The 14413-nt window shown below is 35.5% G+C and overlaps 1 protein-coding gene across 1 annotated transcript; it reads right to left on the bottom strand.

The window, feature by feature from the left end:
* Window positions 1-1041: 1041 nt before the first annotated feature.
* LOC146160277 (vascular endothelial growth factor receptor 1-like) lies at window positions 1042-14405 on the bottom strand. The gene is made up of 20 exons (XM_083383710.1): window positions 14142-14405; window positions 13663-14004; window positions 12554-12690; window positions 12264-12393; window positions 10531-10691; window positions 9929-10091; window positions 9387-9692; window positions 9128-9268; window positions 8249-8365; window positions 8007-8116; window positions 7622-7865; window positions 6964-7077; window positions 6531-6840; window positions 6301-6463; window positions 5515-5708; window positions 5174-5314; window positions 4743-4848; window positions 4213-4386; window positions 3746-3848; window positions 1042-2157 (listed from the first exon to the last, which is right to left on the bottom strand). The coding sequence occupies exons 1-20, from the start codon at window positions 14194-14196 to the stop codon at window positions 1997-1999; spliced, it is 3372 nt and encodes a 1123-aa protein (XP_083239836.1). The 5' UTR covers window positions 14197-14405; the 3' UTR covers window positions 1042-1996.
* Between the last annotated feature and the right edge of the window lie 8 nt (window positions 14406-14413).

Genomic DNA, 14413 nt, shown 5'->3' with positions numbered 1-14413 from the left:
ATTTATTAATTGTCATACTAAAAGCGATATTTTTCGATTATATATCATTGAGACAACATAAAAATACAATGTCGACTCTTAATCGCGTGAATCGCGAAAAAAAATGCGTATATTTGGTTTGATTTTGGTAAGCTTCAATATATGAGACCTGACGCATTGGGCATACAAAAATTGCTTATGCTTATATGTTGTGAGGGGCATTGACTCCACAGTTGTAAGGCTGCACAGAAACCAAGTGGATACACCACATATGCCTGCTATATAAGACAACAGAGCAAGAATGCAACACTGGATAAGAGGCATTGACTTGCTCTAAAAGTTCAAAAAGCTAACGTTATCGAAAAGGGTAAAAGTGCAATAACAACGACTGCAAATTCTCAAAGATGACGTTACATTGTTATGTCATAACGGTGCGTTTAAACGAAATTAGAAAAACCTTAGTTTATCGTTCTTTCAACATTGCTTATCGAAGAACCGTTTTCTAACAGCTGGTCTCAACACAAATAAAACAGGACCAAGAATGAAAGAAGATTATTCTGCCAACCCTACATATTAAGCTATGGTCAATAAAACAATTTGGTAAAGCATTGGGATTTTTAAATATATATTTGTATGTTTTCCAGGACTGTTAACTAAAATATTGAAAATATGGCATTTTTGATATTTGTAGATGAACAGTTTTTTTTAGCTTGGTCTAGTTTTATGTGTGTTGAGACAAGCTAGTGAAAAATATGCTCAAGGCTTCCCAAAAGACGCAGACAACTAGGAGCAATAAAATGCACCATGACATGCACAGTTGACAATAAGTTTTATGTGCAACCTTGCGTTCAACTGGAAACCGAACGTAGTAACAAATCTAAACTTTCGCTTAGCTAAAATCAGAATTACTTGAAAATATCAAGAAATCGAAAAATTACGAAAAGCCCCACTCCCCCTCGGTGGTTTTGCTTTTTTCAACTCCTGTAATTAAAACAATTCTTTTCCAGCTTTTACTGATGTTTATTAATTACCAAACACACGTACTGCCCTTTTTTGGTTCAAGTTGACAATAATTTTTATTTGAAATGAGACGTGACGTAGTGGTCACTTACGAAAGATACATACATTGGGTTTACATTTCAAACTTTCAAGTTCAAAAAGTATAACATTAAAATGGCAATACGGTACTTCAAATTCATAATCAATTCAAATAATTCGCTCAAAACGCTACAAAAAAGTAGATTAAATTTGCAAAAAAGATTATAAAATTTGAGAGGTTCTCAAACCACGCGACGCTTGACAACATGGTCACGTATAAAAATTTTAATAAAAATATTGATAAACGCGATAAATTAAACGTTTGCCGGTGCTTAAAATTTGTAATTTGGGTAAGGCTGTACAAAGTTAAGTTCATATTTACATGACGGAAAAACAGAAAGGCACTTGGATAAAAATAATCTTTTAAAAGCGATAAAATACTTTACAAAGTCTACTCAGATTTTTAGGAGCAGAAGTATATATCTTCGGGGAGCTGTAACCGCAATGGCTCCCCTTTATCCGCCCCTATTAGTCATTTAGTTAAGGTTGATGTACGTAGTATAATCGGGCAATTTCTGATTTATGCAATCTTAGTATCTTTTGGTGCTATCGTGTTACAGCAATCCGCGAAATTTTCAATAGTAAACAGACTTTTTAGCCATATACAGTAAAGGTCGTGTATGCGAATAAATCATGCATTTTATTTAGTTGACATTTCATTTCAATCAAACTTTTGCAGCTAACTTCATCAATCACTTTCTCATTAAAGTCTCAGCACTGTGAGCCCGCCATTAGGATTTTTAATTGTATTTGCGAAGTTTTGTTGCAAAATTTCAGGACGAGGCATTGTTTTAAAGCGAAAACAGAAGAGTACCATCTTTTGCGTTATAGTTTTTATATTTTTGCCACCCGCCAATACACGCGAGTGCTCTAATTATCTTGCTTTCAATAGGTTAATTTCCCGTCCTCGGTTATTATATTAGGATTTATTTCTGGAAGCAATGACGTCATCATAAAGTGGCGGTGCGTCACACGATGAGGCTGCCGAACAAGTGTCTAACGAACGGATACTGCTGGTTTCCACGTACAACAGGTTCTTGTCCATGCTTCCGCATAACCCACTGTCATCGGATGACAAAACTATAAACAAAGCAATATTTGACGAATATTATAATATTTTACCTTCATTAGTCCTTTCGTTATAAAGTGCATTTTTATTTGATGAAAAGCATTTGTTAGCAGTATACGTTTTTATTAATTGATGGAAAGCACTTTTTTGTCGTTTAGCTCGCACCTGGTTCGAAAAGGCTTTCACAAAATAGCTCATTGTTGTGGTTATCATTTCAGGAAACGTAGGCTACTTTGGTTTTTCTACCTCCCAATGTTATCGGCGTGAAAAGTTAACGTTTGGTAGCCTATAACATGTATGATCGTCATCCAACTATAACAATGGTTATACGTGAGGGACAATCCTGCCGCAAAAACAATCCTAGCAACAAGAACTTTCTCGTCAATTCACGTTTTTGTTTATGTATTCTAGGAAGTTTATAATTCTAGGATATCCTTTTACTATAACTAAAACATATTTACAAATATATATAATAAGCCTAATATCGACTGAATTATTGTACCGGTACATTAAATAATTGTACAAAAACTGTTATTTTGTTATGCCCGCTGTGCATATCCGTCTTCATACGGACACTTATGTGTAAGTCATTATGGCACATAAATATCGTTGTTTCAACTCGCTTTGTCTTAGGCCCTTAAAACCATTGTCGCTCGCTGGGGACATATTGGGCTACCATATTTTCACACCCAAAAAGAGGAAATTTTTTTGCATGCAAAAAACGAAAGTAGAATTTTTACGTTTGAGTTTAATGATGTTTTATGCTGATTTTCGGGATGTTTAAATGTTTTGGGATTCTCGGATTAATTTTCGATAGGAAATTTGGTGTTGCTGGCCGACTCGAGCGCAAATAATGATATATTGGTTGCGAGCGCGATGGCTTTGCTGTTGGTGGCTACAAAAAGAGTTATAAGTGACCATTTAAAATCCTATGTTTTAAAGTTAATAATCACACAACTTTGCTTATGGGCCTTTTTACATGTGAGGTTCGGTTGCAATTTTTCTGGCGCAATGTTTGCAATAACAATGAAGAAGTTAAGGGTAATTTTTTGGAAATCTTTTTTAAGCCAGCAATTCAGCATGTTTGCTACAGTAATTAAAAAGAAATAAATACAACGTCTCGCCTAAAAGTATTTTTAAAAGTATAAGCAACTAACTCGAAATGCGAAAAAAGAGGACATTTGGGCATTTTTGAGCGTCCGCGGAGGACCATTCACAAAAGAGGACATATGGTAGGCCTATAGGTACAGAGGACTTTTTCTCTGCCATTCTTTAGTGATAAGGCCTTGTAACGTATTTGTATTTTTGGTTTGGTGGTATTTGTAAGTATTAAAAATAATATATTTAGTTTAAAAGTTAAAATAATAAACAAAATCAAATACTTTATAATTAACTGTTGTATAGCAAACTTTGATGAGATTGTACACTTGTTGCATTTATTTTTTTTATTTTATTTAATAAACTATTTATTTTTGGAAGATATAAAAACACATTTTTTATTTTCAGTTGATCATTTGAAACTACTTAACCCGAAACGGTACGAGGACCTCACTCTGTAAATAACTGAACTAGACGAACAAAAATAACTTAAAGTTTTACCTGATGTGAGTTGGTCTCTTCGTGAAATATTTTCATGTGATATTTCAACTTGAGTAATGCCGCCTCTTGCACGTGATTTGCTTCGGTCTTGTGATGCATCATTCTGTAGCAACATGGCAATGTATGAACTAATGTTTTCCCTTGCTTGCCACGCAGGCATTATGCAAAACTTTTACATAAAGAAACCAAGAAAAAAAGGTGTGTTGCAGCAACCAATTTTGTCACAAAATGCGCTTCCTAAAAAACAGTTAGTACTATTTGCATATTAGTCCTAAAATTTTGGAAATATCCAAACGTTCAAAAAACAGCTTAAATGCAAATTACAAGTGTTGCACAAGTTACGATTATGTTAGGGCCTAAAATAAATTACTACAGAAAACATTTTAAGCTATCAAAAGTAAAAATAATTTTATGAATTGCAAGCAAGTCCTGGAGTCTCATGATTAGCGTGTCGGACTTTACAGCACCTGTACATCTGTATAGTTGACTGAGTCACATGATGTGCAAGGATCGCAGTCGGATCCTCTCTTAATTTCCTTTACTTCAAACAGTTCATCAGGCATCTTTGGGTGCGCTACACCTCGTAAGGGGACTTTACCGTCTGGCGATCCTTCGAATATCTTCAATATGTCTAAGTATTCCTAAACAGTTAAAATAAAGTCATTGTCGTCACTAACGTGCATTAGGGCGAGGAGATATCTTCTTTTTCAAATATTCGGTTTGCAGTTAAAATAAATTACTATAATGGGTTTCATTTGGATAGCTAAACGAAAATATATTCATACCTATATAGTTTAATTAAGTTGGCGCAGATTAGTTTAGTAGCCCATACAGTATAGCTATGACATTTACATAAGGCTGTTCTGTGAAATACGTTCTTAAACGTATTGGCTAGCAAGGAAATCAAAATAAAAAAAATTACTGCCCTAAAAAGTGGGAGACTACCTCTGAGAAATTAAATCTCCGCGCCATCTTTATTTTATTGAGACAAACTTACGTGTCCGGCCTCTTCCTGCAATACATCACTGATTTCTTCGCAAAGTTTCGTAAATGTTGGTCTTTCTTCTGCAGAATTTGCCCAACAAGCCAGCATGTTGGAATATCTAGGAAATTACACACAATTATATTCAACAGGCTATTGGTTTCTCACTAGCTAACAGATAATAAATTCTTCGGTCAATTATGATGTCTCCAGGATAAATTATTATATATTATTTCTTGATGGTAGCGTTTTCCGTTGAGTGTAAATAAAATAGCAAAACGTTTAACAATGAAACCAATTTAGTTCTTTTCGAAAACCAACGGCCCCATTTTGGATCTAGCATTTTACCAACCTTTTATCAATTTGAGTCGACGTTAAAAATCTCGCAAAGTATATATCACATAGACAATCTTAGACAGCGCTATTTTAATAAATTGCTTACGTACGCTGTGTCTGACGCATATTGCGGTTTGCTCATCCGAACGCCACGACGCAGTTTATTGCAGAAGTCACCGTCCATTTGAATGCCAGGATAAGGTGAACCGCCAAGCGAAAATATTTCCCAAAGTAGAACTCCAAAGGACCATCTGCAAATTAAGATGATATTGTTGTTGTGTTCCCGAGAATAACAAACTTTTATTCAGAAAGAAAGAATATACATTTAAGAGTAATATGTGCTGACACATAAATATTCAAAATCGGTTTTCAAGAAGCTTAAGGCAAAGTAAGTTATTGTTCAAACAGGCGCCATATTTCAACTGGTTATCCAGTAATAATTTGAACTTACACATCGCTTTTTGTTGAGTACACTTTATCGAAAATGGATTCCGGTGCCATCCATTTTATTGGAAGGCGTGCTTCACCATTTTGTACGTAATCCGGATCGTTGTACACATCTCTTGCAAGGCCAAAATCACAGATTTTAACAACTTGATAGTCGGAAAGCAAAACGTTTCTTGCGGCTAAATCGCGATGAATGCACTGCAATTCGTAAACGTTAAAAGTTAACTTCAACAAATCGAATGTTTTAAAGGGTATATTTGTCGTGTTTTAAAGGGTACATTTAAGGGTAGCATTGCAACCACAAGGGTAGCATTGTTAAACACAACGGATTAAACATTGTTTACTTTACAGACGCCAAAAAATAAATACTGCACAAGTTTTCAAAAGCACTCACTCTAGTTTGGTAAAAAAAATTCAAAGATTTATTTTCAGGAAAAACTCGCAATCGTGGACACGTTAATGGTTTGCGTCATTGCCTGGATTTGTTTGCCGCAAACGTTTTACACTTACATTCAAATCGGTTTATTAAAGAAATGGTAATGGCGTTCCAAGGTAGACAAATAAAGATTTTCCCACAATGCTTACGATCAACTGTCACCCAATGACGCCATTGCAGGAAGCGCACAGGCGACTGCCAGTCTGCTAGCTCGACAATACAATGATTTTATCGGTCTCGAATAAGGCAACTTTATCAAACTTGCCATCAAAGTATAGGACGTTTTTGGCAGTTTAGCAGTCAAAAAATAATTATTGGCTTTACTCCTATACAATGCAACAACTTTACGAACACCTTTTTGGATGCAAGAAACTCCATCCCTCTTGCCACTTGTAGACTGTAGGATAGCAGGTCAGTCAGGTTTAATGTGGACTTCTCGTTAACCTTCTTTTCTTTGTTTTCATCGTCAGTGGTTTCCGAATGTTTACGCAAGCTCATTCTGCTATCCTCACACCCACTGTCGGTCGATACGCAAGGTTGATAAAATTACTTTTTTAAACATTTCAAACAAACTGTAAACTTACGACGACAAAGTTGCATGTCCACTAATCTCACATTCTTGTGAGGCGACTGTGTCGGCGGCGCTGGTGCACGAGGCACGACTCACGCGTTTGTCAGTAAGCCAACTTGAGCGATCGTTGTCCAGTCCCGAGAATGCGCCATCATCAGCCGAATCTTCGCTTAGAAGTCGTCTCTTTTTGCAATAGTTACCAACGTTGCTGTCCTTTTTCTCAATAGTCGCGTTACGTCCTCCTACGTAACAATCGCGCATGTTGCGAAGATAGGTGGAAAGATTGCCATTTCGACAATATTCCACTATAATCATCAGAGGACCTGGAAGAAAAAGGAAGCTCAGTTAGAGGAAGTTTATCAGTAGACCACCGAACACAACAACAAATTCAATCTCTCGAGCGCTTTGGAATATGATATATGTTTTTTGGAAATAGTAGTCATTACCATCTTTTGTAGTGCAGGCGCCAAGTAGATTAACGATGTTCAAGTGGGGCCCAAGGTGTACAAGGATCTTTAACTCCGACAGAAGAGCTCGATATTCGCTCGAGCGTGATCCAACTAAGAACAAACAAATAATATGCTTAGCATACAGCCCTTTTTATAATTAAATGATAGTTCAAAATGATAGTTCCAATGTCCATGAAGTAAATAAAAACGGATTCATTTCCCATAGACAAAAGGTAAAGAGCACCAATAGCTTCCTGTCCTTATTACTGGAAACATTTTGACCTTTCAGGCAGACTAGCGGCGCCATCCCATAAATGGAACATTTGAGGTTTGCTTGATTTACCGCAATGACCCAACCAGTGATGAATCACTTGTAAGCCTCATGCTACATTACATTTACTGTACAACGTCACGATTTGGACATGTCGGCGACCCCCGATAAAGGGAAGCTATTACAATCCAATCAAACGTCTATTAATCTGCGCTGTCAAACTTTTTGGAGGAAAAGTTATTAAAGGATCTGTGAACTGAATTTACAAGTTCAAGTCTGCGTCCAGCTCAAACATATTCCAAATATAACTCGTTTAACATTAAAATGTTACGCATACATATTGAGAAAATTTCCAAATGCACTGTAACTAGGAATTGTAATTACCTTTCAGCATTTTAACCGCGACAGTCTTGCACGAGGAAGTTCGTTCCATGTCGAATGCTGTTGCTTGAACAACTTTTCCAAACGCTCCCCGGCCTAATGTTTTGCCGAATTTAAGGCGATCTCTGGGGAATTCCCATTTCTTGGGGTCGTAAGCAAGGCATTGTGCTTGTTCCTCTATCGCCATTTGCTTGGTATCAATGATTGGAACTAAATATTTCTGTTCCAGTGTCATTTGTAGTTTCAGCTATAAACGGTACAAACTTAATTAGCATATCCAGAAAATAAAAAAAGGAATTTAAAACAAGAATCCTAATAAACCTTCATGTAAGTATAAGGTCGGTGTTCTGTTAAGATTTTAGGTAGCTAAACTACCAAAGTAACTTACATTTTTAACCTTTCTCATCTTGCTTACAGCAAGCCATGTTGCGCATATTACTGTGATGAGAAGTATTGCGGATATAGATGAAAACAAAATCCACTGTAGTTTTCTGTGATCTAAAAAGTTGGATAATTTTAATTTTGCGAGATGTTCTAAATGACAAAGTTTCGTGTTGTTCTATGATTTTATTTTGTCACCAATAATTTTTTTAATTAGGTAAAATTACAATATAATTAAAATTTACTTACCTTTGACATGTACCATAAGACTGCTTGATATCATACCGCTAGGATTTCGCGCAACACAGCTGTAATTGCCCCATTCGTTTGGTTTTATTCGTTTAAATCGTAATGTGCTTGTTGTTTCTGTAAATTAAACTTGGATTTAACGTTGCACAAATAAACCAGGACATTTAATGTTTAAACTGCTTTATTTGTCAGAAGAACCATTTAACTGGTAAATGTTGTTGTTTATTGTCCGTATAGTCGTAACATCAATATCTTCGTTTAAGAGGCCAAGTATTTACTTATTTCTAGTTAAAAAAATTGTCACACATACAAAAGAACAATTAAAATTGTTAGTCGCAGGCAGACTCAGACAACTATAATTATATTGGCTCATTAGACTAAATAGAGCGCTATGCTGAAATTCCTTGTCTGCCCCTTACTAAGTGTGTCATACTTTGTCCGACGGCTTTTTTAGTTTCTCAGTCGGATTTTCAGCCATGGCAGTAAGCTTTTAAACTTGACAATTAACCATGTGTCAGATCTTTATGACAATAAACAGAGTGAGAAGTCAGAAACTGAAGTTTTTTTTGTTGATTCACATTATGGAAAAGGTGCCGAAAATTCCAAAAAGTCCCCTGAAATTATCGTGACTCGTCATAAAGACGTCATCAATATTAGGTTAGCCCACAAAAGTCAAAAATGCATAGAAACTCGAGATTGATCTAATATTAAAAAATATACTAAGGGAATTTCAACTGCCTTTGAAAACTATTGCATGACGCTGCTTTAAAAGCATCTGCCAGTCTCAGCCATTAAATGAAGTAATTCTTAAAGTCAAAAGTTCTGTTCTATTCACGTATAGTTGCCTAATTAAAAAAAAGTTATGAACGTGTTTATTACTGTGTAGTATGGCTCCGTCGCGTAACCACTGAATTTCTGGAGCCGGAAACCCACTGACGTTGCAATTAAGGACATAGTCTTCTCCAGATGACAGTAGGACCTCGTTTGGCATAGAAAATAAAAAACTCGGAGGAGCCGGATCTGTGTCAGAAAGGAGCTAGTTGCTTTTCAGAAATTCACAAATTACGCGTATTGCAAGGGGAAGATTATTGGCTGTTAAATAATTTGCTGAAACTTAGAGTGAGAAGCTTTTTCTTACCCTTAACTATTATCCTCACGGTTTCGTTAACTGTGATTGCATCGTTAGAGATTAATAACGTATAGACTCCAGAGTCAGCGTGGTTCACGTTAGATATTTTGAGGCTGTAATCCGATATCTCTATTCTCGACACTTGGTTGTAAAATGTGGCTTGCAGCACTTCCTCATTAAGCCGGTTTGAACTGTTGTACCACTGCACCTCGGCCCGGGGAAGCACGTCAACGGTGTAATTTAGTAAAACAGAGCCTCCCTTTAGAACTTCAATTGACTGCGCGGGTCGCTTTAGGACGTTGATAAATGACGCTTCTGTAATTCATGATAATCAAAATCAAATTTTTCAAAAAAGATCTGTGGTTGAACATTAGTAAAAAAAATCCGCACACTTCAGGAAAGTTTTTAGGTAATTAACATCGTAGTTTTGTACGGCAAAACAGAATAAACACGCGTTATTTGGGTTAAATCGGACCTTAGCTCAATGATCATGTCCTAAGATATCATATATTTTGTGCCATTAGAACATCTAGTTATCCAACAGGATTTACCGTAAACGAAGATATCAGCAAAAGCAAAGTTTTTCTCTTCATCCAACTTTACTCTACACCAGTACCGACCACTGTCGTTAAACGCTGCATTGCTAATATGTAACCTACTCCACCATGTCTTCATTCCATTCGTTGTAAGTTGGTCGTCCTCTCCAACTGTGCTCTATAAACATGTGTATGGTCAAAATCGTGTTCTTTTATTCAACATTTTAGTCTGGTTGTTATTGCCGGCTAAGCAGTGCTAATCAATAACGGTTTATACAGCTATGCTAATTTATTTAAGAAAAAACGAAAGGAATTGACAAAGTTAAATATGCAGAACGAATTTGCAAGTTAAAACGCATTTAAAGAGGTTTCTGATGTTATAGTTAGCAATAGATTAAGCAGTTCAGCTAACGTGTAATTATGACGAAATTCCATGCCGTAACCCGTAACACACATTCCATGATAGAGAAGCACTTGAAAAGTCTTATAAGTTCTTTGGGTTCAATTTAAAAACGTTTCACATTAAAAACACATGATCTAAAAATTGTAATTTTTCTCAAATTGCTTTAAAAGCTCCAGCGGAGTAATTTTGTAGCGCCGCAGCACAAGTTTCCCACCTGCAGTATTCTATCGCTCGGGGTTTGCCACTCGAAGGTTACGTGCTGTCCGTATACGCATTTAGCCTTGCAAGTGATTGAAGTATTTTCGCCCTTCACCATACGCTGCTTCGAAGGCAACAGAACGACACTTCCAAGCATTTGAGCTTCGCGTTCAGGCTCTATAAAACGTCAAACGAAATCCACTATAAGCAACATACAATGCCATCATATAAAGATCGACGACACAATAAACCTAACGCGCAGGAATATTTATGACGGAATAAAGCCAAAACTCGACGGAACAAGTCATAAATCGCCTAAACTAAACAATAAGGTTGTGTACGACGATACCTTGTGAAATTAGGCGTGTAACGACTAAGAATATCCAATGATATGGGATTGGAGCCGAGACTTGATAACACGTAATAGAGTATTGCCACTTGTTCGATACAATGGTGATATCGATCCCCATCCGATACCAAATTAATAAAGGAGTTCAAGCTATAATTTACGTTGCAGCGATGTCTACCACGAAAGTTATTTTTTACGTTTAAAATCGCTTCTTTTTAAGCATATAGTTATACAGTCGTCTAGTGTCGGGTCGGATTGCGATAGTGTTTGTCAAAATATGTATATATCTGAATAAAGTATATCTGAAGAAAATGTTAATCAACGAACATCACTATAGTGGTAACGATTACTTTGGTTTAGGTGAAGCACTTTTATTTTAGGTGGCCTTGACACTTATTGAAAAAAGACTTCCCGACGGTACGCCAAATCGGAGCGTCACAATGCGACGTCACAACGTGACGTCAAAAAAAGAAAGAAGTCACCACCATACAGTGCGTGTATTGGGTAAAACACCATCATATACAGTGGGTTAATTTGATATATCTTTTAGGTTAGATGTTCTTACAATAGTAAAGTGCAAAAAGTTGTATCGATAGAAGTAAAGATTTTAACATTTTGCTTTAATTGAATAAATTTGGCGATAATTGCACGGCCTCGCGTGACCTATAAAAGTTTGCGTCACTTATAAATGTATTGTATTTAGCGATGTTTTGGTTGGAAAATATTTGTAGATACATTCAGTTATTTGTAGATACATTTCAAATTTTTTTAAAAGGACACTAGTTACGATTTGGCAGTGTTGTAAACAAGTCATTTTATATTGACTTAAGTCCCATTCAAGTTATTTGTAAAATAACTTAAGTCCAAGTCAAGTGTTTTTGAATAAATAACAAGTCAAGTTCCAGTCAAGTCATAATTAGAGCAAGTCAACTTCAAGTCATGTCCTTGTTAAAAAATAAAATTTTAAACTATTAAAATTTTTAAATTTGTATGATTATGAGCAATAACTGAACTAAAAAATAAGAAAAAACGCAACATATAGCAAGCAATTTGTTTTATGTGCTAAAATTTGGATAAATAGCTCAATTTTATAAAAAAATACTTGAAAAAAACGCTTCATTTTAACCCGAGTTATTTGTCCAAATGACTTTAAGTCATTACAACACTGCGATTTGGCATATAGCCACTTGCTCAAAGTGCGTTTGTTTGCTGCTCTGTTATAAAGCCTATACCAAGGTTACAGCAGAGCTTTAACTAATAATTTAGAGCACTCATTTTCGTTGAGATTTACTATGTATTTATTCGTATGTTTGCGGTAACAAAATTGTCTGAAAATTTGCTATTATTACTGTAAATCAGCATTTGATTAACAAAGCTAGGAAACGCTATTGTCCTCTTACCTTTTTCAAGATCAACCAAAATATTCTTACTAAAAGAATGCTTTCCTTTTGTAGCAGAACAATTCCAAAACCCTTCATCATATTCACTGATGTTATAAACAGTAAATCCCACCATTGGATCGAAAGAAATCTAGGTCGAAAAAATTAAAACATATTTGCAAAACAACGAGGAGAAAATGCCCCTGTGATCTCAATTATGTATTTAACAACAAATTGATTTACTTGTTAAATTTATAAACTTAAAATTCAAAAGTCATACAATTTCTGAGGTGTAATAATCTAACTCGTACTCGAGAAAAAGGAGTCGCCGACCCTGTCTTTAATAGTTGAACAGTCATCTTTTCATGAGTTGGTTTGCATGGAATCACCAAATCTTGATTAAGTTTACTCTGCACCATAGAAGGTATGAGAAGAAGTTCATTTTCATCTGTAAAATATCAGTGATAAAAGTGATAAATTTTTTCATTCACGCTGTTCAAATTGATAAAAGGGCAGTTTCGGGATTTTGTTTGATCGTCACGTAAAAGTTTGCGTGAGGCACAAAAAGACATTCATTGCTTTTCTATGTTTTGAATTCACAAATGAAAACGCATGTAAAAAATTAGTTTGGCAGTCAGACATAACCGATAGCCCCTTTGAATACGCCCCTGTTCACTACGAAGCTTTATTTATATAATAATTAGGGCGATTATTTTTTGACCTAAAAAATTAGAAATTTTGACCTGGAAAATTAAAATTTTGACAAATTTTGACCGAAAAATATATTTTTTGAAAAAATTCTGACCTATAAGAAATAAATTGATATAAAGAACATATTGTTGTTTGAAGTAGTGCATTAGAGTCGTGAAGTCATCAAGCACTAGTTTTTGATGTGCTACTGACTACCGGTGAAACAAAAATTCAATCATTTTTTCGGGTTTATGCAATACCCTTGGGAATGTGTAGTTGATATTTTTGTCATATCAAAATACTGTTCAATACGTTTGTCCAAATCAGAGATATACACTTATATGAAGCAAAAACGAAGTTCTGGGGTTATTTATACCGGCTCGCGTATTGCGTATATTGCTCTAATAAATATAATACCGTTAAAATGTTGTTGCATATAATTCAAAACTAATTTTTTACGATAAAATGTTACCTGAACGACAATTATAAGAATCTTACAATAGGTTTTTTAATTTTGTAAGCGATGTATGTGCATTTTTAATCGATTTTGTCTAGAAAGAATTTTGGCAAATAATGATCCAACGTGTAAATTTTGACAAAATTTTGACGTTTTTTGACAAGTCAAAAAATAATCGCCCTAATAATAATACATATATTAACATGTTTTTTGGGGCATTTAAGGACGTATGTATAATTTTGGAATGAAAATATGTAAACAAAAATGACTGACCATAGACGTAAAGGTAAATTCTCTTGACTTCCCTCTTGCTTGAAGAGACCTCGCTTTCATTATTGCCACTTCTGTTTTCTTTCGAAAGTTTGTACTTGCAGACATAGTAACCAGTGTCACGCGCAACGGCATTGGTGATCTTTAACGTGCTTTTGTAATACTCTCGTTTTCCGTCCCATTCCAACGAGGTCGAGGAAAGTGTTTTGGATTCTTGATTAAAGGAATCGTATTCTGGAAGTTCCCACTCAAGTCCTGCGTACATGTCATGCACATCTGCTTGACATCGTAGCTTCACCGAATCCCCAGCATTTATTTGTCGAGTTCGTACATTGCCAAATTTTCCTACAGAGAAAAAAGATTAAGCTCGATAGTTCATGAAAGTCAACATTTCTTGCAAATTGTATTTTCTCGAACAATTAAAATGAATAAACGGTAATTCGTTTATCGTTGCAAAAACAAAATAAGGTCTATTTTCTTACCTCCTTTCGAAAAAGATATAGCAGCGACGACAAAAACAACAATAGAAAGCTTCATTTTCTCAAAGCGAAATTAACAAGCTCTAAAAATCTTGTTTCATAGATCTGTGTAGCGTTTGGCAGCAGATAAAGTTTTAAACAGCTCCTTTCAATCTTGCCTGCAAAAAAGTCTTAGTTCAGTCTCCCCTCGATTCCAATCAGTTCAACGTTGCTGAAATGTTCATTCGGGCGATAAGTTTTATGCTGAAGAACGTGAAGTGGTTTCCTATTGCATG

This window comes from Ascidiella aspersa, chromosome 3 (assembly GCF_963924565.1).
Source record: "Ascidiella aspersa chromosome 3, kaAscAspe10.2, whole genome shotgun sequence".
Classification (NCBI taxonomy): Eukaryota; Metazoa; Chordata; class Ascidiacea; order Phlebobranchia; family Ascidiidae; genus Ascidiella; species Ascidiella aspersa.
This window is presented reverse-complemented; position numbering and strand designations above follow the sequence as displayed.